Source organism: Balaenoptera acutorostrata, chromosome 13 (assembly GCF_949987535.1).
Source record: "Balaenoptera acutorostrata chromosome 13, mBalAcu1.1, whole genome shotgun sequence".
NCBI lineage: Eukaryota > Metazoa > Chordata > Mammalia > Artiodactyla > Balaenopteridae > Balaenoptera > Balaenoptera acutorostrata.
In genome coordinates, this window is record NC_080076.1 from 50610440 (window position 1) to 50638209 (window position 27770).

General features: G+C 36.8%; 1 protein-coding gene across 4 annotated transcripts in view; it reads left to right on the forward strand.

Moving 5' to 3' along the window:
• SS18 (SS18 subunit of BAF chromatin remodeling complex) overlaps positions 1-8019 on the forward strand; it is a 76527-nt gene extending 68508 nt beyond the window's left edge. For all 4 annotated transcript variants that reach the window (XM_007197581.2, XM_007197582.3, XM_007197583.2 and 1 more), the window contains one exon: positions 6246-8019. In XM_007197581.2, the coding sequence (XP_007197643.1) occupies positions 6246-6272 (27 nt within the window). In that variant the 3' untranslated portion in view covers positions 6273-8019. The remainder of the gene's footprint in view (positions 1-6245) is intronic.
• The last annotated feature ends 19751 nt before the right edge of the window (positions 8020-27770 follow it).

A 27770-nucleotide genomic window follows, 5' to 3' on the forward strand; every position in this document is an offset into this window, starting at 1 on the left:
TTCCATTTACTCCCTACCCCTACACATACATAGCCTACTCCATTATCAACATCTCACACCCTAGTGGTACATCTGTTATAATCAATAAACCTACCACCCCAGGTCCATAACTTACATTAGATTCACTCTTGGTGTTGTACAGTCTGTGCATTTTGACAAATATATAATCACCTGTATCCACTATTATAGTATCATACAGAAGAGTTTCATTTCCTTAAAAATCCTCTGTGCTCCCCTTATTCATCCCTCTATCCTTCCTACTGATCTACATAGTTTGCCTTTTCCAGAATGTCATGCACTTGGAATCGTGTAGTTTGTAGCCTTTTCAGATTGGCTTTTTACTTAATAATATGCATTTAAAGTGTTCTCATGACTTGATAAAGTGTTTCTTTTTAGCACTGGATAGTAGCCTGTTGTCTGGATATACCATTCATTTATTGAAAGACATCTTGGTTGCTTTCAAGTTTTGGCAATTATGAATGAAACTGCTATAAACTTCCATGAGCAGGTTTTTGTGTGAACATAAAATTTCAACTCATTTGGATAAATGCCAAGGAGTCAGCATGATTTTTGGATTATATGGTAATAGTATATTTAGTTTTGTAAGAAACTGCCAAACTATCTTGCATAGTGGCTATACCATATTGTATTCTCACCAGCAATGAGAGTTGCTGTTAACTCCACATCCTCATCAGCATTTGCTGTTATCAGTGTTCAGAATTTTGGCCATTCCAGTAAGTGTATGGGGTATCTCATTGTTGTTTTATTTTGCATTTCCCCAGTGACATGTGATGTAGACACCTTTTCAGTATGCTCACTGGCCATCTTTATATCTTCTTTGGTGAGGCGTCTGTTCAGGTCTTTGGCCCATTTTTTGATAGGGTTGTTCATTTTCTTATTGTTGAGTTGTAAGAGTTCTTTGTATAGTTTAGATAACAGTCCTTATCAGTCATGTCTTTTGCAAATACTGCCTTGTCTTCTTGGCTCGTCTTCTCATTTTTTTGACATTGTCTTTCTCAGAGTAGAAGATTTTAATTTTAATGAAGTCCAGTTTATCAGTTATTTCTTTCATGGATCACACCTTTGGTGTTGTATCTATAAAGTCACTCCAAAACTAAAGGTCATCTACATTTTTTTTCATGTTATCTTCTAGGAGTTTTTTTTTTTTTTTTCTAGGAGTTTTATAGTTCTCTGTTTTACATTTAGGTAAAGGTCCTATTTGAGTTTATGTTCTGAATGAAGAAAATCTTAATTGTTAAGATTTGTGTCTAAATTTCATTTTTTTATACACAGATGTCCAGTTCTAGCACCATTTGTTGACAAGGCTATCTCTGCACTATTGTATTACCTTTGCTCCTTTGCCAAAGATCAGTTGACTATATTTATGTGGGTCTACTTCTGGGCTCTCTGTTCGGTTCCATTGATCTATTTTTCTGTTCTTTCACCAATATCACATTGTCTTGATTGCTGTAGCTTTATATTAAGTCTTGCAGTTGAATATTGTCACTCCTCTGACTTTGTTCTTCTCCTCCAATATTGTATGGGTGTTCTGGGTCTTCTGCCTCTCCATATAAATTTTAGAATTATTTTTTCAATATCCAGAAATAACTTGCTTGCTGGGATTTTGATTGGGATTGTGTTGAATCTTTAGATCAAGTTGGGAAGAACTGACGTTGCAACAATATTGATTTTCCTATCCATGAACATGGAACATCTCTGCATTTATTTAGTTCTTTGATTTCTTTCATTAATTTTTTAGTTTTTCTCATACAGTTCTCTCTCTATATTTTGTTAGATTTATACCTAAATATTTAATTTTGGGGGGTGCTTATGTAGATGGTATTGTTTTTAATTTCAAATTGCACTTATTCATTGCTAGTGTATAGGGGAATTTTCTGTGTTAACCTCATATGCTGCAACCTTGCTCATTAGTTTCAGGAGTTTCTTTGGTTGATTCTTTGGGATTTTCTACCTAAACAGTCATGTCATCTGTGAACAAAGACAGTTTTGTTTTTTTTTTAATTTTATAGCTACTTTATTTATTTATTTATTTATTTATTTTTGGCTGTGTTGGGTCTTCGGTTCGTGCGAGGGCTTTCTCTAGTTGCGGCAAGCGGGGGCCACTCTTCATCGCGGTGCGGGCCCGCTCTTCATCGCGGTGCGCGGGCCTTTCACTATCGCGGCCCCTCCCGTTGCGGGGCACAGGCTCCAGATGCGCAGGCTGAATAGTTGTGGCTCACGGGCCCAGCTGCTCCGTGGCATGTGGGATCCTCCCAGACCAGGGCTCGAACCCGTGTCCCCTGCATTAGCAGGCAGATTCTCAACCACTGCGCCACCAGGGAAGCCCACAAAGACAGTTTTATTTCTTCTTTTCCGGTCTGTTTACCTTTGTTTCTTTTTCTTATTGCATAAACTAGGAATTTCAGTACAGTGTAGAAAAAGAGTGGTGAGAGGGGACATCCCTGCTTTTTGTTCCTGATCTTAGCAGGAAAATTTCATGAAATATGGTGTTAGATGCTTTTATTTTTCAGCATAGCATTTATCTCCATGTGACAGATTATGTAGTTATTGTTTATTATCATACCCTCTTCCCCTAGGATGTCAATTCTTTAAAGACATCACCACATCTGTTTTTTATCATTGTTGAGTCTCCATCACCTAGTAGAACACATTGAGTAGTCAATAAATATTGGTGAGTGAATATGTAGGGCCTTCACTTACTAAATTTGAATGGTGATTGTAAGAACAGAGAAAGAAACCCCTAAAAAGTACTGGGACAGAACACTTTTAAGAAAGAAAGAAATTTATTGCTCAGTCTAGGGACTCTTCACTCCATACACTCCCTAGAAAATCTCATTTACGCACATGGTTTTAACTTACCATGCTGTTGACTCTCAAATCTCTATTTCTAGTCTGACTTTCTCTTCTGAAAGTCAGATGCCTAGTAGTCATCTGCACTTGGAAATATCACGTCAATTTCACATAACCAAAACGAATTCATAGTTTCTGTACCCACGCATTCCTCCTTTCTATGCTCTCTCTTAGAGAGAGGGGCACTATAGCCAAGCTAGAATGCCATGTGCTACACTTGATGCTTAAGTCTTCCTCCCTCTCCCCATCTAATAAATGACAAAATCTTGTTAGCCTGACTTCCTTCAACATTCTTGAATCCATCCACTTCTCTCTGACCACTGTCTTATCTTTGTTTAGACCATTAACATCTCCTAAGTTCATGATGGGATGAAGGATCCTCCCATGCTGTCTTCTTGCCTCCTTTCCCACTTATTCTTTACTCCAGTCAGAGGAATTTTGTAATTTACAAACAAAGAAACTGAAGGAGCAGAGAGAGAGAGAAGCCGAGGCTTAGAGAGTTGGAGTGATCCACCCAAGATGACGGGTAAGCAGGGCCAAGCTGGACAGCCAGTGCTGAGTGGCTAAGACCCAGGGACTGGGCCCTTCACGGCGCCCCTGCCTCCAGCCACACCAGCACTTTGCAGAGTGCTGTCGTGCTTTTCTTCTTGAGCAACTGTTTGAAGCAGAAATCATGATTATCCTCACTTGTTGGATGAGACAGTCAAGAAAGGGAAGGTAGATAGCTTGCCTCAAGGACAAGAAACTGGTAAGTGGGAGAGTTAAAACTAGACGTTGATTTCTGCTTCCCAAACCCATACTTTTAACCCTGGAATTTGCTAATGGTCACAGATATACAGTATTTTTTTAGGCTTGCTTGTGATTTGATTTTGTCCTAGCAAAGTGATCCGGTGTGGGTCAAGTTACTTAAATTATCAGTGCTTCAATTTCTTCATAAAATGGAAATCACATTTACTGCACAGGTAACAGATGGACACAAAGCACTTGTTACAGTGTTTGACACGTGGTACGAGTTATTGAGATATATTGTTTTTGAGATATATTATTGATATATTAAGTTATGGAGATATATTAAGAGTCGGCTATCGTTGGTATTAGCCAGACTTATCGTATCCATTACTTCAAGCTCTGTGTTAACAAATAATCAATAGCTTCTAGTCCTGATTATTGTATATTCTTTTTTACTCTCCAATTCCCTAAACACTTTTTACCTATTTTTTCTCCATTCTTTTGCTTTAGCTGTTTCTTCTATTTGAAGTGCCCCTTTTTCTTTTCTCTGCCATTCAAATTTTACTATTTTCTTAAGGCTCTCACAGTCTCTGAAATATTTTTCAAATTATTTTAGCCGGATAGCCTTTTCCTTTCTGAACTCTTGTAGACCTTGTTCTGCAATTATCCTTTATTTATTTGTAAGTCTTACCTTTCCTGTTTTTCAAACTTATTATGGTGATGAGCATATAGTATTTGCTCAATAAATGTTTGTAATTGCTTTGTAATTGCTTGAATATCATATTTGGTGTACATTATTGAGGAAGTCTTATGTGTCAGGCACTCTTCAATACTTGGGGCCTAAGAATGGATTAGACCTAGTCCCTATCATCAAGTAATTCATGCTATAGTAGATACATTATAGCTTTTATTTATATAGCACACCAGTTCTTAACCTCTCCTGCTTTCACATCATTCATAATATGTGCAACTCGCTTTCATCATTAATATCTCATCACACATACTCACTGTGGGAGCATTTCCTTCCAGCATTGAGACTTGCTTATTTATACTTTTTTATAATTTTTGAAAGCTCTTTCTCATGTCCTCTCTTATTTAAGTGTCCTAACAAATAAATGAGGTATAACTAGTGTAACCTTAAACAGAAAGAAAATTGAGAGCCAGGGATGGGTATGTTACAGTCCCACCTTATAGGTGAAGAAACTGAATCTCAAAGAGCTTTCCTTAGGCTCAAATGAAAAGGCAACAGTAGAGTTGGGACTTAAACTCAGTATTTAGATAATGTAACAATTGAATAGTAAGTTCCTGTATGCTAAGCATTTCTTATTTTACACTTGGTATTATAGGAATTTTTCAACAAAGACAGCAAAAAGAGGAGCATCATGAATCCCTGTGTACCCACCAACCAAATCCAACAATTATCAGCATTTTACCAATGTTGTTTTATATACCCACACCCTATTTTATTGAGTATTTTAAAGCAAATCTTACCTACAGATATTTCAGGATGAGCATTGACTTTAAATTTTTCTGAATATAATTATGTAAAATACATCAATATTTTTAAAATACCTTAATTCTATTTATAGTGCATTATTCCATTAGATACAGTGGTATTCAACAGATTTTCAAGTATATCTTACTTCTGTGGAAGTGTAAACTTTTAGGGTACTATTTCTTATTGTACAGAAGGATTTCAACTATAAGAATACTTTCTTGATATAAAATAGTTAATTTGACTTGGAGGGGGGGATATTTAGCCAAAGGAAACAGTTAACTGATTATGTGCCAAAGTGCTTTTATGAGCATCTGTTTTAAACACATTTAAGACATTTTTGTTATTAAAATCAATTTTTTCTAGTACATTCCTCTTTTCTTCTACCTTTCTTCTCTTTTGAAGGACAAGATGTTCCTTTTCTCCAAAAGCTAGCCTTAACGGTTGTATACTGGACACTGTTTACCTCCCTTGTAGAATTTTGTTACTTCATTCATTACCTCTTTTATACCTGTGTTTCATTTTCTTTCCCTTCCTGTCAGCCTACAGGCCCTTCAGGTCTACCTTACTAAAAGCAACAAAATCAAAAACAATCTTTCTTTGATTTTATGTACCAGCTGCCTGTCTGAATACCTCTGCGAATACTTCATTGGCCTCGGGCAGAGGCCCAAATTCCATAGTGTGGCTAGAAGGTTCTTTTTCCTTTATCTCCCAAATATCTTTCCATCCTTGCTACTTATCCCAAATACCCTTGGTGTTAATTCATAAGTCACTATAATAATCTAAACAGTCACGAACTTGTTGTACTAGAATATAATTGACACACTAGTATATGCTATGCCAGCATTTAGAACCAGAACTTCTCACTCATTCTTGATTCAGTTCAATAAAATTCACCAAACATCTGAGTTCTCACTCTGATAGGTGCTGTTCTAGGCTCATAGACTTTGAAATCCATTTGCAGTTGACTGTAATATCAGAAGAAATTACAGAGATACTCTGTACCTAAATATTACATGTAACAATTTTTGTTTGTTGTAATTGTAGTTGCTTTTGTAGTATGACAGTGTTAAGATTGATTTGTAATTTTCTGTGCCAAACTATTACGGTCAACCTATGATCTAATTATATTTTTAAATTTATCTTTTAGGGACAGTATGGGAATTACCAGCAGTGAAAAGTACTTACATTCCAATAGCCAGAATCTGTTAGCAGCCATATTGTCGCCTCAGCACTGTGGACACCTCCCTGTGAAGAGACCCTTCCATTCCATCTAGTTTTTGGAAAAACCTTGTGGATAAGTGGCTGTTTCATCAGTAAACAGCCTTTGTGGCTTAGTTATAAAAGGCTTCAGTAGTGCAAAAATACTCTTGATTTCACATGTCTACTCTAGATGGCAACATTGGACAGAAAATAGAATGACATAACCAATTTGCAATGATTTCGGAACAGTATTTCAAATGGACTGTTACAGACTGAAAGGTGTGAACAGCTTTGTATGTTTATGAAGGTTAAGGGAATTTAATACTTTTCCACAGATTCTTTTGTAAGGGGAAGAGGGAAATGTACACTTTTTACAGCAGCAATATTTTGTATATTACGTTTATTTCATGTGGTGAATATGCAAGGAGGTACACTACGCACTGGACAGAATCAGAAGTCCTCTGTTGATGGGGATTGGAGCATGGTGGATGCTTGATTGTGTTGGTCTCAAAGTGGTGTTCTGTGAAGCTGAAGGTGAGGGAGAAGACAAAGCACACCATATGTCCACTGTTATGTTCTTTAGAGAAAATTCAGATCCCTTTTATGTGTTAGATAATCAAGGGCACTGTGATACAGTTTTAAGTAAAAAGACATTTTTTAAAAGCTTTCCAGTTTTGTGGGTTAAAACCTTTTTATAAAAGATCATTTATAATACAGTTTTAAAATGTGAGGCAATAAGAATTACTTCATGTTGGATCTGAAGAATCTTGCTAACAGTTTCATGTAAATGAAGTGGTAATCCTCTCCTAAAAGAGCAATAACTGAAAGTGAAAGTGTTAATTTTACCTTGTTTGAGTAATCAGGGAACTTAGTAAGTAACATCAAAACATTTTATAAATGATGTCAAAGAAGCGTCAACGTTGATTCGGTAATTTTATTTTTTAACATTAGAAGGATAATTGGTTTATATAATAAGAATAGTTCAGGAGACTTTACAAACCTTTATTGACTGGAAATAACGCCATTTATAAAGGAAGAAACACTTCTAAGTTTTTCCCTTTTTTATGTTGGTTAATATAGAGATGTTTAGGAAAACCCTTATTGATGATGTTTATTATGATCTGTATTAAAAGCGTAGAGGTTGCATTTCAGATCACTTTGTTTATTAGCATGGTATACTTAATCATATTTGAGACTGTCCTGTGCCTGATTGTTTTAGCTAATTTCAGGGATATTGCATTGGGCAGGAAATCATGCATTGAGAAGTTTATAACCACAGTTACTTAAGCGTAATCTGAAAAGATCTAGCCCAAAGGTAAGTTGCTATTTTCATCACAGTTGCCTGTGCCCAGGGAATAAGGTATATTCTTTATAATTGAATTGTTTTTTCCCCACTTCTAACTGGAAACAAAACAGAAGGGGTGTGATAAATCTGAATAAGCAAAATGTACTGTTCTCAACATACTGTAATCAAAAGGAGAAATTTTAATGTGTCTCTGTGTGTGTATGAAAGAGAGTGTGTGTGTTTTAAGGTCAGAATAGGGTTTTTTTCAACATGGTCAGTAGAAAATGGACATCAAGTTTGAACACATAAAGCATGGACAGCCTTATTGTGATGGAAACGCTTTTAGGTTCTGTGCCAATTTTCCACCACTGTGTACTTTGTTGCTATTTAAAACTGTATCAACTCTAACGGAAGAATAAATTATTTGTGATTTTAATTTTCTCATTTGTTTTTTTAAATTAGATCTCTTTGACTCTCTTGTTTTGTCTGGAGACTATGCTGTGGGTTTTTTATATAAGTTAGCCTAGTATAAGCAGACTTTATTTGTATTCTAGGACTTTATCAAAATTCTCCTGTCATGCCCAAGTTAATTAGAATTAACTGTGCAGTAATCAGCATGTGTGTGGGCTGTTTGTTACAGAATTCTTTCTCTGAAAATGAAGTCCATGAGGCCATAATCAAGATGACTGAATTAGATAAATGAGTTGAGGAGACAAAATTGTACTGAACCCAACCTGGTGTAGATATGCTATCTCATTTGAAATAAGCTCAACTGACATTAAGAAATAATTTGTCTTGCCAGCCCATCTTCTGTTGTCTTATTCTCTTTTAATGGAAACTAAAATTGCAATTTTAATAAGCAGAATTTCCTCCAGGACTTTCTTCCTGGAGACTAGTGCATTTGCACTATTTAATTGTTTTATAACAGTCCTGTTTCGTAAAAGTTTTTAATTGGTGGTGACAAAAATTACCTTACTCCTTTGATACCTCGTAAGAAGAATAACTTTACCAATAGCTTTATACCAAGTTTGACATTGCCATATAGACTATATATATTCCAAAGCTGGAAGTTTCATTTTAGCAAAATGTATTATTACGAAGAAATATCATACCATCCCATGAAATTCCAGAAGCAAAATATTACTAAGAAGAGAGCAGGGTGATTATTCATCAACATTTAAAAATATTTAACTGTGCTAGTTTAGTTGTTTGAGAAGATGTTAGTATTATTCTGTAGAGTTGTGGTGGCAAATTGTTTTCAGTGTTGTTTTTAATTTTTTAATGGAATTTTCAGACATACATCAAAGTGGAGAGAATGGTATAAAGATCCACATGGGGGCTTCCCTGGTGGTGCAGTGGTTGAGAATCTGCCTGCCAATGCAGGGGACACGGGTTCGAGCCCTGGTCTGCGAAGATCCCACATGCCGCGGAGCAACTAGGCCCGTGAGCCACAATTACTGAGCCTGCGCATCTGGAGCCTGTGCTCCGCAACAAGAGAGGCCGCGATAGTGAGAGGCCCGCGCACCGTGATGAAGAGTGGCCCCCACTTGCCGCAACTAGAGAAAGCCCTCGCACAGAAACGAAGAACCAACACAGCCATAAATAAATAAATAAATAATTTTTTAAAAAAAAGATCCACATGTACCAGAAACCTAATTTATGCACTTAGCAACTCATGGCCAATCTTGTGTTGCCTGTACATTCACCCACAAATTGAAGCAAACGCTATGTCCTTTAATTGCTTCAGTAAGTATCTCTAAAGGATAAGTACTTTTTAAAGTAACACCTTGGTACCAGGGCGCTTCCTGCTCCTGAAATTTTGTATTTTCAGTGTTAACAATGAATGAGAAACCATCTCAGAATTTGTACGACTAACTCACTGCCTTTTCTTTCATTTTAAAAAGTCATTTATGTTAAATAATTAAGATGTTAGCAAAAGTATATAGTAAGTGAACGTTTTCCATAATTTCATCTCTTAAAGGTAACACTTATTAAAAAGGTTTGATACATTTCTTCCAGCTTGATTTTACACACATAAGCCAACATATTATTCTTTTGTCTTTTTAAACAAAAATGGAATTATACTAGCCACACTTTTGTAACTTTTTTTTTAAGGTTAAAAATATCTTGGATGCTCCTTATTCCTGTATTGTTCCAGATTTTTTTTTTTTTACAACTGCAAAAACAAAGCTGTCATAAACTATCTGGCTAGGTTTTTGGTTTTGTTTTTGTATGATTGTTGGGGTATTCCTATACAGTAAATTTCTAATATGTTAGGTGTAAGGCTATGTACATTTTTGTCTTCCTAAAAGACGTATCCTTGCTAACACCAGATTATTAGCCTTGCTAATTTTTGCAATTCTAGTATGCTTTAAAAAAATGCGACCTCAGAATTTAATTTGAATTACATTTGATTTATTTGTAAGTTTGAGCATCTTTTCAAATACTTAAAGACACTTTATTATTTTTTGCTGTGAAATGCCTTTTAATGTTCTTTGTCCGTTTTTCTTTTGGGATGTAAGAGACAGGAAATAATGTAAGGACATATGTGCAAATATATGAAATTATATATGGTTCTCTCTAAATGCAAATGTTAATTCTCTGCCTTTATATGTTGCCCATCTCTTCAGTCTCTATTTTTTAACTTTAGTTATACTACCTTTCGCTGTATTAAAGTTTTAAGACTTTACATATTCAATTTCATAGCTTCTTACAATCATCCATAAAAATATTCCCCATACTTTTTTAATTTTTCTAAAATTTATTTTACATGGTAGGATTTAGAGCATTAACTTTTTTCCTATATGGATAACCAGTTGTTTCAACATCATTTATTGAATAAACCGACTGATCTGAGATGTCACCTTATTTTGTTTATTTAAAACATTAATTATAGTTAAGGCATGTTTGATTTATGTCATTTCAAAGACTAGTTAGATTTATTTAAGTATACATCACTTAATTGGCATAAAGTTATGAGTTTTTTCCCCCTCACAAGGGGTTTTTTATTGGCTAAGAGTTAACTGCAAGGGTATCAACAATGAGTGGCTTCTTAATAGAATTACTGAATGTGTAAGAGAATTACTGAAATGTGTATTTATAGAGAACAACTGGAACCTCTTGAAGATTCTTGCTTGCTGATGTTTTCAAGCTCTGTAATTTTTTGTACCCTACTAATTAATTTTCTCCACGGCCACCCCAAAGCATCTCAATTTGATTACTATTACAAAAAAAATTTTTTAATCAATGTAAACTCTTTTTTATTGTTTAAAACTTCATGTCTTCATGTCTTGGAAGTAGACAATGCAATATAGTTTTCATTAATTCAGTAAACCTATAAATAGGGTGATCATTTAATTTATTGCTCAATCTGGGAAACTTCTGAGAATGAAAGGGGGATATTATACATACCCACACACATACATACACATTCATATATATATGTGTGTGTGTGTGTTATATACTTGTATATATGTAGATAAATGTGTATATATCTTTTTTATTTTATCTTTTTCCTGATAGAGATGTTTAGTTTCAGAACGTAGATATGTGATCAGTGCATTTATGTTTAGACTATAATCTTTAACTGTGATAACCTACTGAGAGGTTTTTCATGAGACGGTACGTTATAAATAATTATTTAATGTTAAAATAGCTGAATGAAAAACCTTGAAATATTCTGAGAGATATCAAATATATTTGGTCTCTGTTAGGGAATACTGATTATTCCCCAGTATTCTCCTCTCCTTTTAAAAATAATCCCCAAGTTTTGGGTGGGCACATGGCTGCCTACCCAGTGACTGCATTTTACAGCCTCCTTTGCAGCTAGGTGTGGTCATATGACTTTAAGTTCAGCCAGTGGGACGTGAGCTGGAGTGATATGTGTAGCTTCTAGATTACATTTTTAAAAGTGTGTTCCATATTCTTTTTTTCATTTCCCAAGGGCTGGCATATGACATATTAGTGGGGAGGTTTGGCCTTCTAGATTAGAAAAATACTCTAGAGAATGGCAGTGCAGCTAGATAGAATGAAAAGTCTCCTGAATGGACTGCCTCATGAATCTCCCTACTGCCTATCTGCTTGGGTGTTGACATGAGAGAAGTAACACTTCTGTCACATTAGGCTCTTTGTTACAGCTGCAAACCCCGTACGCTAACGTAGGGGTCACGTAGCGGAGGGCCAGTTCATACTACCCTACGACATAGTCGTCTGGGGTCACAGTTTTTAGGAATAACAGATTAGTGTATTGTGTGTGGAGTGTACTTCATGGTCATTCAGTTCATATTCTTGACTAATGAAATAGGACAGAATCCATTATATTTCCTTTAAGATCATCCTCTGCTTTCCATCACGTGAATTAATTGAATGCTATATTTAGTAACAATAGATTTAGTTAATTTTAAAATACTGGGAAAAATATACATACTATTATTTTTTTGGCATCTTTATAGTTATAAATTTTATAAATAGCATGTTTTCTAAGTACTTATTTTGAGAATTACGTTAGGTAGGACTTCATAAAATCTCTTGGGTTTTTTTTTTTTTTTAAAGGATTTTCTTATTTATTTATTTATTTATTTTTATTTTTGGCTGTGTTGGGTCTTCGGTTCGTGCGAGGGCTTTCTCCAGTTGCGGCAAGCGGGGGCCACTCTTCATCGCGGTGCGGGGACCGCTCTTCGTCGCGGTGCGCGGGCCTTTCTCTATCGCGGCCCCTCCCGTCGCGGGGCACAGGCTCCAGACGCGCAGGCTCAGCAATTGTGGCTCACGGGCCCAGCTGCTCCGCGGCATGTGGGATCTTCCCAGACCAGGGCTCGAACCCGTGTCCCCTGCATTAGCAGGCAGATTCTCAACCACTGCGCCACCAGGGAAGCCCATCTCTTGGGTTTTTAACTTTATTTTGGCTTCTGCTTTAACTTGTTCTTTGGACTTTTTTCTCTAATGTTTTCTTGATATTTCCTTAGTTTTCTGATTTTCACTATATGAAGTGTGTACATTGATTCTAATTTCCCTGCCAACTTTTCTTTTGGGAAAGAAAAAAAAAAAAAGATGTATAATACTAAAAGCATTCTGATTTTACACCTATAGTAGCTCTTATTATTCAGCTTTAGGTCAAATATAAAGAATTTGCTATCTACCGGAGGCGTAACTATATTAGCTATGGAACTATATTAGCTATGGATATTTTGGAATAGTGATCGTTTTTCATATACTTTTTCAAACACATCAAATTTTTTCACTTAAGACTCCTGATATCATGGATCAAAATACTGTTCATGGCTATCAAGGATTTTATCTTCTACTGATATGACTATACTAGGGAATTATTTCTGTTAATGCTTAGTAAATTAAGAACAAGGAAGTGTGGCTGTGGCTTTCTTTTCGGTCCTAATATTATTCTATCCATAGAAATCCTATTTCCTGTTCATTAATTTCAGTATTCCATTCTTTTCCAAGATTTTGCTTCACAGCAAGCTTTCATACTTCAAGCTCAACATGTTAGTGCTCAGTCCTCATTCCCACATAAACACAACTATTTTGAAAACATGAACTGATATTAATTACCCCCTTGGCACCAAAAAAAGTCAGGATTTCCTGATGCGGCACGCTAATGTAAAATGCATTAGTGCAAACGCTGGCTCCAAGGGGTAATACTCTCTAAATAAACACAGCAATGTTTTTCTTTATTCACGACTCTCAGGCTATTCTGAAAGTCATTCATCCTCCATGCCCCCCCAAAAGCATTTTGAGTTTTAGTAAGTTATAACTGGATTTTCATAAGAAGAAATTGAATTCCAAGCTGCAAATCAGTGGCACTTAACTCTTTGGTTCTTTGAAATAAAATCTACCTAAACGTTCCCATGATTAAATGGCTGTGAACCATAATTTACAGTAGTCTTTGGAAGGTAACAGTTTATGTTTAGTCATTAGTATCACTAAATATGTCATTTGACTTAAAAGTTTCTTCAGAAATGGAAAATGAACAAGAAGATCAGTCACTCAAGGCCAGAAAGATTGTGTATGGGGTTTTTATGGTTTCTTTCGGGGTGTGTGAGTATATGTGGGTTTGTGTTTGAACAGTCCATGTAGGCTTCTGATCAAGAAGGCATAGTTCATGCTTTGATGTACTGTCTCCTAACACATACTAGCACTAGTACTACTATTAGATAAAACAAAAAAGTGAACCAAAGCAGAGACAGCCAGGCTCAAACAAACTAAGCATCTCGTGGAACCAAAAATAGAATAAAAATGTAAATCGGTGAGTGAGGCTGAAACCATGGACCACCTGGGTTCTGAGTCTAGAAGCAGATAGTGGTACTTAAGAAATTGGTTCCTATGAAGTAGTAGAAACTAGAAATATTATACAGGATTGGATACTGGAGCCAAGTTTAACTGCTTGACATCAGAGGCAGCTAGAATGTGACTCTTCCCAACTGTTCACACATAAAAGCTTGCTGCTGCTGACCACTACCTAGGGCCTCCTTTTGAGGAAGCTAAGTATAATGATGCTAGAAAATACATATTTAGCATCTTAATATGGAGCAGAACCAAGGTATTCCAAAGCTTGGTAATTAGGTCTAAAATAGTCCTAAAATAATCGCTGAAGGGAAAGAAGTTCTCAAAGATTTGGTTCTGGACTCCCTGTAGGGGTCCAGGAGTAAGTACAGAAAGAAGGAAGAAGGGTGGGGAAGAGAGAAAATAAAAATACAAGTAAAACCTACTTTAAGCCCATGAACTAAAATTTCAAAATATGTCAGAATCTCTTGGCAGAACATGTATTCCCAGCATATAAAATTAAATTTTGTAGACCGGTCTGACATTTTAAAATATGAATGTTTAAGATGCTAAAGGAAATATATCAAGTCACATCATGAAATGGATATGAAATTATAAAACAAAAACGTAGAAATGAAACATATGTAAAATCTATTGAGGAATCTTACAAGTAAAAAATATAATCATTGAAACAAGCTCAATTGGCGTAAACTGTAGGCTGTACACAATTGAAGAGGAAGTTTGTGAATTAGATGATAGTGTGAGAAATTGTCTCATACCCAAAACACAAAGAAACAAAAACATTAAAATATATATGAATGAAGGAACATTGGTGAGATATGGAAGTGAATGTGGAGTTTTAATAAGGTAGCTCCAAAAGAAGACAATGGAGGGATTGCTGGAAAAGCTATACATAAATAAAAGCTGACAGTTTTCCACAATTCAGTCTGTTAATACTCAGATTGTTAATTTTCCCTAAGTCCAATCAGGGCAAAGGAAAATGAATCCATATTTAGATACATTATCATCGTGTTCAAAAAGAAAAACATGTAAAAACTCCCTGAGAGAAAAGACACATTACCTATAAGGAAATAAAATTTAGACAAGAGAATTATCTGCAACAATCAAAAGATACAGAGGAGTCAGATACTGAGGGAAAATAAGTCAGCCTAAATGTTACTCCCAGCTAAAACTAGCATTCTTTAGTGAAGGCAAAATAGAAACATTTTCAGACTTACGAAGACCAAGAGAGTTTATCATCCATGGAAGACGTACTTCAGCAAAAAAATAATAATTCAGAAGAAGGTGTGGCATGAAAAAAAGAAAAGATTACATAAAATTTGTCAAATGTATTTATTCATAGGAAACAGATCACTTCTTTTGGGGATGGAAAGGAAAGGTAAAGTTCAATGTGATAGGTTGGTTGCAGTCATGATCTCAATTCTTTACCCCTCTCTGAGTTCATGCACCTTTGCCATATGATTTTGCACTTCCTCACTAAAAGAGGCAGAGTTAATTTTCTTCCTCCTTGATTCTGAGTTTGGCTATGTTACTTGACTTTGTCAGTGGGATGTTAGCAGATGTAACTTACACAGAGTCCTGTAAAAGCATTGGTGCAGTTCTGCTTCCACTCTATACCTCTACCTTTGCCATGGAAATCTGCCCAGGATAACCTGCCCAGGAATGTAAGAGACATAAGAGGCAAAGCCAAATCAACATAGACAACACCAGCCAACAACCCCCAACCCCCAGCCAACCAGCCAGCTGACCACAGATGTAAGTCTAGTCCAGACCAGCTATACCCCACAGGCTCTTGAGCTATGTAAATGTTTTTTGTTGTATGCCACTGACTGTGTGTGTGTGTTTCTTTGTTTTGCAGCATTGTTGTAACAATAGGTAGCTAATACAATAACAAGATACAAGATAGGAAGCAAGTGGGTTTTCATGTTCAGGGGAATAGAAAGACTGCAAAACTTTAGACTTTGTTGGAAAATTTTAAGGTGAAATTGTAAGAGTAATGTTAAAAGTGTTAGTATAAAAAATATGAGTCATCATGTTAAAAAGACAAATATAATTTATAAATTTAAGAGCCAGGAAAGAAGGAGGAAGAGGAAAAAGTGAGAAGGAGAAATAGAGAAAATGTATTAATTCAGTGGAAGGAAGGAATGAAGGAAGAAAAAAGGGCGGGGGGGGGGAGTGGCAAAAAGTCACAAAAGAATATCATGGACTTAGATCTAAATACATCAATCACGATAAGTATAAACAGATTAAGCTTACTTATTAAAAGACTTTAGGGACTTCCCTCGTGGTCCAACGGTTAAGACTTCGCCTTCCAATGCAGCGGGTGCGGGTTTGATCCCTGGTCAGGGAGCTAAGATCCCACATGCCTCGTGGCCAAAAAACCAAAACATAAAACAGAAGCAATGTTGTAACAAATTCAATAAAGACATTAAAAAAAAAGACATTGGGAAACCCAGCTAAACTCTTCTTATTGAGATATTACTAAAATAAAATATGACAAAAAGGTAGAAAATAAACATATTGATATCAAAGTAGAATTTATAAGCAAAAGCAATAATAGGAATAAAAAAGGATCTGAAGTTAAATAGGAAAACCACTTAAGATTTAATAACTTTGGAATATATAAAGCAAAAACCGAGAATTACAAGCAAAAATGTAAAACTCCAAAACCATAGTGAAAGGATTTTAATCTATTTCTAGCAGAAACTCGGCTCAAACAGACAACAATAAGGATAGAGAACGACTGGGTCTAATAGAAATGTAATGTCAGCTCCATATGTAATTAAAATTTTTTCTAGTAGCTACATTTAAAATTATGGAAACAGGAAAACTTAATAATATATTTTATGTAACCCAAACTGCCCCGAATGCTATTTCAAGAGATATAAAATTCATGAGATGTTTTACATTCTTTTCATAGTGAGTCTTAGAAATCTAGTTTGTATTTCATACTTACAGTGCGTCATCGGCCACATTGCAGGTGACCAGTAGCCCCATCTGGTTAGTGGCTACCATGCTGGATCGTCTTGAGGCAGAAAAGCTAATGGGTAAATATGAAATCCTATACCTGACAGAGTATACATTTTTTTCAAGTACATGTAATATTTACAAAAATTGACCTTATGCTAATTTACAAAAGAAGTCTGATCCAATTTTAAAGAATCAATGTTATAGAAGTCACTATCTGACAACAGTACATGTGCCAGGAGCCTTCGAAATTTATTAATAAACATCTGTGGTTAAAGAGAATATTGCAGTGGAAATTTAAAACATTTAGAACTGAGCTATAATAAAAGTTGTCAATATCAAAAAACTCGTGAGGTGTTGATACAACAGTTCTTAGAAGTAAATTGATGGCCTTAAGTGCCTTCATGTAAAAACAAAAAAAAATGGAAAATAAATTCAACTCAGGAATATGGATGGGGAAGCCAAAACTAAATGCAGATAAAACAATATAACTATAAGGAAGGATTTTGAAGGGAATAATAAAGATAAGATCATAAATTCATAAGACAAAAAATAGAGGATCATCAAAAAGAACCAAATCTGCATTTTTGAAAATAAACAACATAAAGGTATAATCTGACAAAGAAAAAATACTAAGGCACAAGAAGCAGTTTTAGAGAGGAGTATGATTACAAATGTGCTGTATATTCCAAATAGTTTGCTAAAACTATACTATAAAAAAGCTGTATAGCAAGCCTAATCATAAAATTCTTACATTTGGCATTAATATCACAAAATATGATCGGTGTGATGTGGGATGTGGTCTCTGGCCCCTTTAGGAGCCATGACAAGATGTAACAATCAAACTGAATTCTTTCATCACTTATAGCTCATCTATGAATTTTCCTATTGCCTAAAGGGAGTCATTGTCAGCTCCCCAAAGTGAGAGACTTTGCTTTTATCTACTGCTGGTCACATGGTGCGTGGAATAATACTTAATATGTAATGGGAGTTCCATAAATATTAGTTGAAAGAGAGTATCAGGAATTTTGGTTATGAATTAGGATGTATGCAGAAATTAAGGAATCATATATTATAAATGAAGTGATAAAACAGATGGGTTAAAATAAAGGTCAGGTTTTTAACAGATCCACAGTGCCTTCTCCACAATTCCCCCATCCTGACCTATCCTGAGGTCATCTGACTGCAAAACCTGGCCTGACCTGTGGTGAGGTTATTTATAGTCTGTCTTTATCTGACTCAGATTCTGCTTGAGGTGCCAATGTAAGATACTGTATATGCCCACATGTTGTCCTAGGAGTTTCAGATAAGGGATTGTGAACCTGTTTCAATGTCTATACTTACGATGTGTAGCAGAAGGATACACTTCATTTTTAAGTAGGCTAGGGGTCGCTGCCTGGTTATGCTGGTGATTTATTAATGAATTATAGTATTGCAATAATTTTGTAGTTATAAAATGGTAAGCAAAGCTAACTTTGTCTTATTTCCCCTTGTTAATAAAAAAAAAGTCTCCTTAGGGGAGCCTATTTTGGTGGGAAGAATGATGACACTGATGACAACATCCCTCGCTGGTCTCTGTTATCCTCTATTCTGTGCCCAGAGCTAAACCATTAGGACTCTACAACTTGCTAGGAAAATATGTGCTATTTTGCTCCTTCACCCATATAGCCGACTATATGATACATATAATGATCTTACCATCATGTGTTCCTTCGGCCTCTCCACTTCACATCTCTCTTGTAGCCTTGGCTGCATGGCCATTCTGCCTTAACAATGCTCCTTCTATTTCCTAGTGCTTCTCCCCCGCTCTACATCACCCTCCACAAACATACTGTTACATTCCAAATGGCTTTCCTTACTGCATAATATTCACTCAACCATGTTCAATCCAGTTGCCTGTTAAACCTGTTTCCTTTATTAACATTTTCTGGCTTCTAAGCATTTCCAAGTTCCTCTAGTAGACAGTTCCCTTACATGAGGGGTGATGGGCTTCTGACGTGGCTTTATTATTATTAATAATTTGTCTTCTGTGAAAAATAGATAGCAGGAGCTCCTTGGAGCACCTCGGTTAGCATGTGTGGGATCTGTACACTCATATCTGGGCTGACGCATCAATAAGTTTGCCACAGTGGAGAAAGGAAGATGTATGAAAATTCAGGCTGAAAAGGATAAGCCGTATTGTATCACTTCAGTTTGGACACTCAGATCGAAGATGAGTCTTAGATTAGATGAAATATAGTATATTCAGCTCAAACTAGGAAGTAGTATTTCTTTCTGAAGATAATTTTATGGAGGAGTCTCAGTAATATACGGAGGACTGAACTCCTAAAGAGGTAAGCAGATGGGGGCAGTGGGTGGATGAGGAGCATTAGTGAGACAATGTGAGAAATGTCACAGAAACTAAGGGAAGAAAATTTTATACAGTAAACGGGCAGCTGTAATCTCTGCATCCAAACATACACCTCCAGCCTTTCTGTGGAGACCGCCTAGCCCTCTGGCAGAACCTTCTTAGGATGCATTCAATGGTTCTGAGGTTCTACTTCTCAAACCTAGCCTCCTGCTCTGGCTGGAGACCACTTCAGCCCGCCTCTCACGTGTGCTCTTTTTCCTGGCACGAGTCAGCCGCCAGGCTGCTACATCCCCCAACTGTGTCTAAAGGGGCTAGCACCTTATTTGGAGTGTGTTTTGGTCCTCAGCCTCAAGTAAGGCTAACAGGTCCCACTTTAATATATTAGATTTCCAAGCACTCCAGAGTGCTCAGCAAAAATGAATTCTCAGTGTTGTGTGAGTGAACAAATGATCCCGTGAATGAATGGATACTTTTCATTCCTTGTGATCACCTGTTGGCATCATCTCATACCGCTGACCGCCCCGTTTCTTATGTCACTCTTCGCCCTTGCCCTGCCCCTACCGCCCTCTGCTTCCTACCCTTTTTACTCCATAGTTTCTCATCTCCTTCCCATGCTCACTTTTTACTACCTGCTTTTAAATGCTGGTTTCCTCCAGGGTTTCATCCTCACTACTTTGTCTTACCTTCTTATTAAATATATTCATCTTGGGGGAATTTCATCCATATCCCTGATTTGACGACTATCTATACACTTAATGTCTCAGCCTGGACCTCTCAGCTTCACTTTAAACCAGTGGTGTGCGGCAGCCAGCTTGTGCTACCTCAGGAGAACCGACTGTTAAATTTTCAGGATTTAATTTTAATTTTTTTTTTTTTTCCGAGCTGTGTGGCTTGCGGGATCTCAGTTCCCGGACCAGGGACTGAACCTGGGCCATGGCAGTGAAAGTGCCAAATCCTAACCACTGGACTGCCAGGGAACTACCAATTTTCAGGAATTTTGTGAGCCAGCTGCTAAACCCAGCCTTTATTATAAATTTACGATAAAATAAATTATAGTAAAAACAGAGGTAGTAAATACTTAAAACTCATTACTTCCTAACAATTTTTCTACATTTTAAAACTATTAATGCTCTTGAGATTTGGGATGTCTGTTGTATTTGTATATTGAAAGGACCTGATAGTGGTGTATCACTGCACATCTCTTCCAACTCGCATTCAGTGATGTCATCTAGGTAGCTTGAGAACTGCCACAGTGAGAATATTTATGCCATGGAAATTGGGAAATACTTCAAATCAGGGCTTAATTTATTGTTTTGTTGATTGTCTAGACTTAAGAAGGTGATTGAGAAAATGTTAATAATGCAGATTAAGCTTAATAGTGTGTCATGTCCATAGCTGTAACATTGTAACACCAAAAAATTGAGGAAATATTTAAAAATTATTATCCAGTTCAGCAAAGAAATTACTCCTCTCATTGATGAACAAGAGAAATTCTGACCCATATCTTCATTGTTTCACTTTCTCTTAAAATAAACATAAATATAGACCATAACTGCAGTCATTTGTCAATTGCACTTATAGGTTGTCTATGATACAAGCACTTGGTAAAAGTCAACAAAAACATTTTGTGAGTATTGATTGGTGGTATGGAATTTATAGTAGAGTGTTACATACTTTATTATTATTTCTAAATTAGGCACCACACATCTTTCATATCAGGAAAATGTATAAAAACTTATGTACGTATGTGTGCATGTATTCCCCGTTCCCCACCAAGAGCCAGTTATATGTTTACCAGCACATCACTTCTTGAAACCTTCAATATCAATTGCCTACTAAACATTTGAAGTTTAATATCATAGGCATTTCAGACTTAACATGTCAAAAACAGAACTCATTTTTCTCCTAAAATCTTTTCCTCTTCTGATACTACTCTGCATCTTCTCTATGGGGTAGGGAAGAAAGCTAAGCAAGAGTGTGATCTTGACTGGAAACTAATGTCAGTCTGATCATGGAAGGAGGGGCTGCATCACAAGGTTACCCACCTTGAGGCAGGGGACTGGCCTTTCTCCCTGTGCCAGTTACTCATCGGTTAAGGTCTGCCCACCAGGGGAGTGGGTCATAGCCTTCCAGACTAGGTGTGTCTTGTTGGTCCGAGGGCAGTTCTCCAGGGAAGGCAGTAGCTGTGAATTTTAAACAACCAGCTCTCAGAGCAGCTGAGGGACAAAAGCACCTGCCAGTAAGGGGATCTGGGCACCGCAGCCTCCACTGTAGTGTGGATCCATGCATAGGTGTAAGGTGGGGAGAGATGGGAGGGGAGAAGAGATTGAGACAGGTCCTGGTGAGTGGGCTCTCTAAGAGCAATCCAAGTTAACTGCTGAGGGTAGGCCGGATCCTGGTGGGGGCAGAGAACTTGACTAGGGTGGGAAGCTTTGGAGCAGCTACTACATGTAGGCAGTATGAGAGAGGCTGCCCTGGGCAGTGTCAGGGTCCAGTTACTGTTGGAGACAGCACTGGACCCTGACAGCACTTTGCATTGCTATTTAACCATTCCTCAGCAGTCTCAGTGTAGGAGTACAAAGGCAGGTGGTTGGCTTGACCCAGTGTTGAGATTTTGCTTCGTAAATGTAATGCAAGCAGAAGAGGGTGAGGCATGAGGATGATGGTGAGAGTTACTGAAGGCTCTTACTACCTTTTGTGAAGGCACAAATGTACACAATACATTACAGGACGAGACAGTGTGTTCTCACGCAATGACGGAAGTAGAAAGTATGGGCAAGATCAGAGAAGAGAGTGAAGCATTTTCTTAGAGTTAAGGATGTAAATTTTTACAACTTCACGTAAAGACTTCACATGAACGAGACTGCATTTGAACTGCCTCTTGAAGGGCCAGTGGGGAGAAAAATCTCCCTGAGGGAAAATAAAAGGGGATAGTGTAGGAAAAGCATGGAGAAAAAAATGCATGAACACAATCTGGTTAGAGACCTGTGATTTAGAAGTATGGTAAAGCCTGCAACAAGGTACCCACAATAAGTAAAATCAGGTAGAGTGGTTGGCATTGGCTTTTGTCCTCACTCAGCCCCATTTTCAAAGAGGGGCAGGGCTAAGTCTCTTGTACTGGGGCAAGAGGGTGGCAATCGTTTGGGATGGAGACCTGGCCGGGGGAGTGGCAGGTAACCTCATCTTTGGAAGCAGGGAGGTAAAAAGAGTGTGTTGCCACATCTCAGTAGTGTCTTAGACTTATTTCCGTGGCTGTGAAATGGATACCAATTAAGTAGGAGATAACTGGGGTTATTGGCACTGCCTTTGAAATCCTAGCCAGACATGAACCCAGAATTGTAGCTATTGATATTTAAACCAAAAGTAGACACTGCCTAGACTAGTAGACAAACCAGACCTCAACCAAAGCACATGTGGATCCAGCACCTGACCCAGAACTACTGGTGGCTAGTTAGTTGTGCGGGCTCCGCTGACCTTTCATTAACTTTACAGTAACACATTTTGCTCAACTGAATATTTTGGTTTCTGCAAATGGGGGATTTTGGTGGACTGTATATAGGTGGTATGGAGGCCAGAAAAAGTGAAAACCACTAGAAAAGGCATTTTTGAGGCCAGAGATAGTGAAAATAGTTGAAAAGGTTTTTCTGTTGTTGAATAAGGCTATGAAACTAATACATATTCTTTATATTAATTCAAGTAACGTAGGAGTGTGTGAAGAAAAACAAAAGGTAACCATTTTCCTATTGCACCAAAGCAACTCTTTCCTCCTAGAGACGGTCACCGGTAAATGTTTGGTATATAGGTTTTCATGCCTACGTAAGCACATATGGAATTTACATGTATATATGAACATGTGCAAAATATTATATATAATATTTTGGTCTTTAACCTACTACTTTTCAGTCAATACTATATCTTGGATATTTTAACATGATTAGTTTTGCCCTAATAGCTACCTAATATTCCATGATATTGAACAAATTCCCCATTGATAAGAATTTAAGTAGATTCTTTATTACTATAAACAATATAAGGAATATCCAATATATACTCCTTTTTCTACTTAGTTAATTACTTTAGATAAGTTCCTAGAAGTTATCAAAGTTATCTATAAGTTCCTAGAATTATTGTGTCAAAGGGTCTGGTAATTTTACATACCAGTTAATTAACTAATACACACTGCCAGACTGCCTTCCAAAAATCTGCATAAATTTATTTCCCAGTCAACTGTGTAGAAGAGTGCTTGTTTCTTTACCCACACAGAACATTATCACTATTTCTATCTGATGGGTTAAAGTTATATTTTAAGATTAAAAAACTAATTCTGGTGATAAAAGATGAAAACTGACATTATGACAGTTGATATTGCAGGTGGAAAATATTCTCCCAGTAGTTGAGTTTAAAAGTGTGTTTAAAAAAAAAAAAAAAGTGTGTTTAGTAGTTAACTTTTCTGAGAGCCTGTTGTACATTTTATTGAGTTGATGAAGATGGTTTAGAGATTCTGGGGCTGCTACCTCCACTCCTCATTAGTTTGAAACGCTCCCAAAATTCGTGGAGATGGAATTCACCTCTACGGTTGAAGGCAGTATCTTGGTAGGACACTTTTTGAGAGTTTACTTGTGATATACAGAAATGACACTATCAAAACCTTTCAGTACGTGGCGAATGCTTCTCAAAGAAGCTAAGCTCTCCATATTATAGAGCCATTATGAAGTTCTGTAAGTTTAAAAAGAAAAATGCCTTAGACTTTTTTTTATCAGTAAGAAGAGAACTGATTAATGTCAGCCATTAGAATTATATGCCCAAGTGAACATATACACATAGATGGAAAAGAAATTGAACACATCATCATTTCATAAATATTTTGTTAAAAGTTGTATTTCTGTATCTCAGGTCCACCTTGATCTCTGTCTCTGGACTTCTTTTTTTTTTCCAGAGCTTTTTGATATATAACTTTGGAAAAAAATTCTACTTGAATTCTTGGGCTCAGTTCTTCATCCTTCCTTGCATTCACATCCTGGATCCTCATAACACAGAAAGAGTGTGCTTCCCTGCTCCTTGACTTTGGGCTTGGCAATATTCCTCGCTTTAGCTGGCAGAATAGAGTGAAAGTTTCAGTTCTGAAGTCTGGAACCATGAGGAGAACATGCCCTGGCTAGCTCACTGGTTTAAGGAGAATGAGAGACATGTGTAACAGTCCAGCCTCATATGTGAAACAGAACCAGCCCAAGAACCATGAGAGCAAGTGCTTGTTACATGCTACTAGTTTTTGTGGTTGTCTGTCATGCAGCACTATTTTGGCAATAGCTAACTGATACATAATGTCTTTTTAAAGTATTTAGTGTTCCTGTAATGTCTCCACTGATTTTTTAATTTGGCATACTTACCTCTAATACGTTTTGTATTTGATGCTTATAGTTTACAGGGCTTTCTTAGTCAAATCACAGGCCAAGAGAAAATTCACCCAACTTTGTTCCCTCATATACTGATAAATATAAAAAAAGCAACCTGAATTTTATTTTCCTTAAATCTCTATTTAATTGTAAATAAACTTTGTCCTTTTAAAATCTTTGCTCAGATCATGACAGTGAGAAATGGATACAGAAGTTCTTAAAATGTTTCCTTTTTGCATTCAGTTTTCAGAATTCTCTTCATGTCATGCAGGTCTGAAAGGTTAAAAATAACTGTACCTCCAGAGACTTCTTCTTGGGCTGTATTCTTCCTTGGGAACCTCTAAGCTTTTCCCACCCAAACTGGGTCATCATCCTTAGCTAATTTAAAAATCTCTCAGATCCAATGCTCTACAAAAATCAATGAGGTCTTTCCCACCAGATAATCCCAGCAGCCACACATGATATTCTCTGGTCTGATTCTGCATGAGTTTGATTTTATATACTCTATTGTAATAATTTATTAACTTGATAAAATCTGCTGACTCCTCATGGAAAATATTGTTTATATTTTATATTTCCTGCAGCTTTCTTTCCATAGCCTTTATTATTGAGTATTTACATGAGAATAGGGCCTTTGTTTTTTAAATGTTCATCTGTGCCTGCTGCTGACTGTATCCCCTGAAGTTACAGCCCTCTGTTTGTGACATACATCGTGCTTTTCATATTGAAAGCACTCAATTAACCCTGAATAATTAATCTTCCTTTCATGTCTGTGAGTTATCTAGGTGAGCTGAGTTAGCCCCATTTTATAGGCAGGGCAACACAGAGAGATATAGAAGGCGGTCACTTGAGGATCTCAGAGGTCAAGTGTAAAGCCCTTGCATCTCTTGTACTAGATGAAGCCCCTCTCCTTGGTTATAGTTAGTTCTGCTGGGTTACGATCTTATATATTATGTTATGCTTGCTTTTACTCTGCACATTACTGATGGAAAGATATATCGGTGGGAAAGGAAAGATGAACATCAGGTGACAAAACTTCACAAATAGTCACTCCAAATATTTCTTAAGGGAGTGGTTGCTGTATCATCTGTTGGTCAAGTTGAGGCAGCGGCCTTATGTAACAGTACCTTTGCATGGCCTGAGAGCCAAGTTCTGACTTTGAGATTTCCTTACCTGTTGTTTATTCCTGGACCACAACTTTGGAGTCAACTGGCAAATAACAAAATGAATCATGAATAGAAGATCCAGTATATTTACATTAGTCATTAAATTAGCTTGATTTATTCTGGTTCTTTTGATTGTTATGCCCAGAGCACATTAAGAATTTGCTTACTGATTGGTGATCAACAGCAGTGACGATTAAAACAGAGTAAAATTTTAAAAGTCTGTGGAGCAGTTTTAACACTCAGTTTGGTTTTTCAGAGAAGAATAAGTCATGCAGTTCTTATAGATCAATGTCGAGGACCATGGGCAATGGGACGGGGGTATCCATGCTTTCCTGCTCCCTGAGATATCCTCCACAACTCTGCATTCCTCTCCCTCCCCTCAATATATTCCTGATAAAATCCTTCAAGAACCTCCTAAAATGCAACAACCTCTAGCTCTCGACCCATATTTTTCTTTTGAATCTACGTTATATTTTGTTCGAAGCTCTCTTATGTAAGCCCGCTGTCTTATCCTCCTGTTGGATTATAAACATCTTGGGGGCAGGGACTATAATTAATTCATCTTCATATTCTCTGAAGGCCTAAATTCCAGTGATATTCTGCTATTCCTACAATCTAAATAGTGTTCAATTCAATGCTAAACTAACAAAATGAAATACTTAAAAAAAATAATAATATATATATATATCCCCTTCCCCTAGTTGGGTTAGACTTGGATAGAGAATCTAGTCTCAGAGTAAACTCCATGAGGAAAACCAAACTTTACCAGAGCTAATAACTTTAGCTCTGTTATTGGGAGCTTATCTAAATCAAATCCAGGATCACAGTTTTGGTGAATTCCACAATTTTTATAGCAATCATATAATAGAAACTCTAAAACTTTTTAGTTCAAGTTTTCAAAAGGATCAGGTTTTCTTAGTAAGAAATCAAGGACTGTGAAAGAAGCTCTGCTGTGTGCCATCTATAAGAGAAAAACACGATGGGATTTAAGTAGGGGGACAGCACGTTCTCATGTGTACTGAAGAATTAATTCCACTGCTATTCACCAACTTTTAGGAATCTGGAAATAATATGCCTGTTGGCTATTTGTGTTAGAACAGATGTAAAATTAACCGGTCCAGCTAACAGTACCAGGTCTGCCTTGGCCAGTGAAAGATTTTAAAACAGTTTCCCCAAAACAGGAATCATATAAAAGTCCTCCAAGTCACATTATTAGTGGGCCCAAATATTGCTGTTGTGTCGTATTTACTCATGTTTCCCCTCATTTTTACCTTCTCCCAGGAAACATAGGGTCATTTCTCTCTGTAATTCACCCTTCCTGGAAGGCAGTCTTCTTGCCCACTGCATCAGTGCCTTCTTGGAAAGCTTGGTAAGAATAATGCACCTGACGTTAGCAGCTAGCTCTTCAGCTACTCTTCCAGAAATAGACTAGACAGCAAGGGATGGCCCTGCTGAATTCCAGAATACACAGGGTGCCCACGTTAGCCATGGTATTTGAAGCCATATACCTCCTAATTCTCTTCTTCCTCCCCTGCCCTTTTGCTACTAGCATGAACATGGAGATGAATTACTTCATCTTCATCATATTTAAATATTCCTGATTCCTAATCATCTTTCCAGATTGAGCTACACAAGGAAGTTATTAATTAAGCTGTTAGATGAGAATGACATCTACAATCCATAAAATGGATTAAGGAAACCAGGAGCTTTAAAACATAAAAAAACAATGTTAACGGCATTTGCCTTTGAGGAAGAGGACCTCCACTTGAGTCCTTGCCTCAACATTTTCATACCAATCCCACCCAACAGCCAGTAAATATAAATCTTGGAGATAATGTGAACAGCTCTGTTGTTTTGTGTCAATTATCCAGACCCCTCCTTGCTAGGTTTATGTCCATGTGCTTCCAAGTATCCTAATTTTCTATCTTTTTCCCCTCTTAACTCCCAGCATTCTTTAGAACCTAGATTCAAACTCACTTTAATCTTAGCCTTTTTGAACTAAGTTATCTAGCCCTAG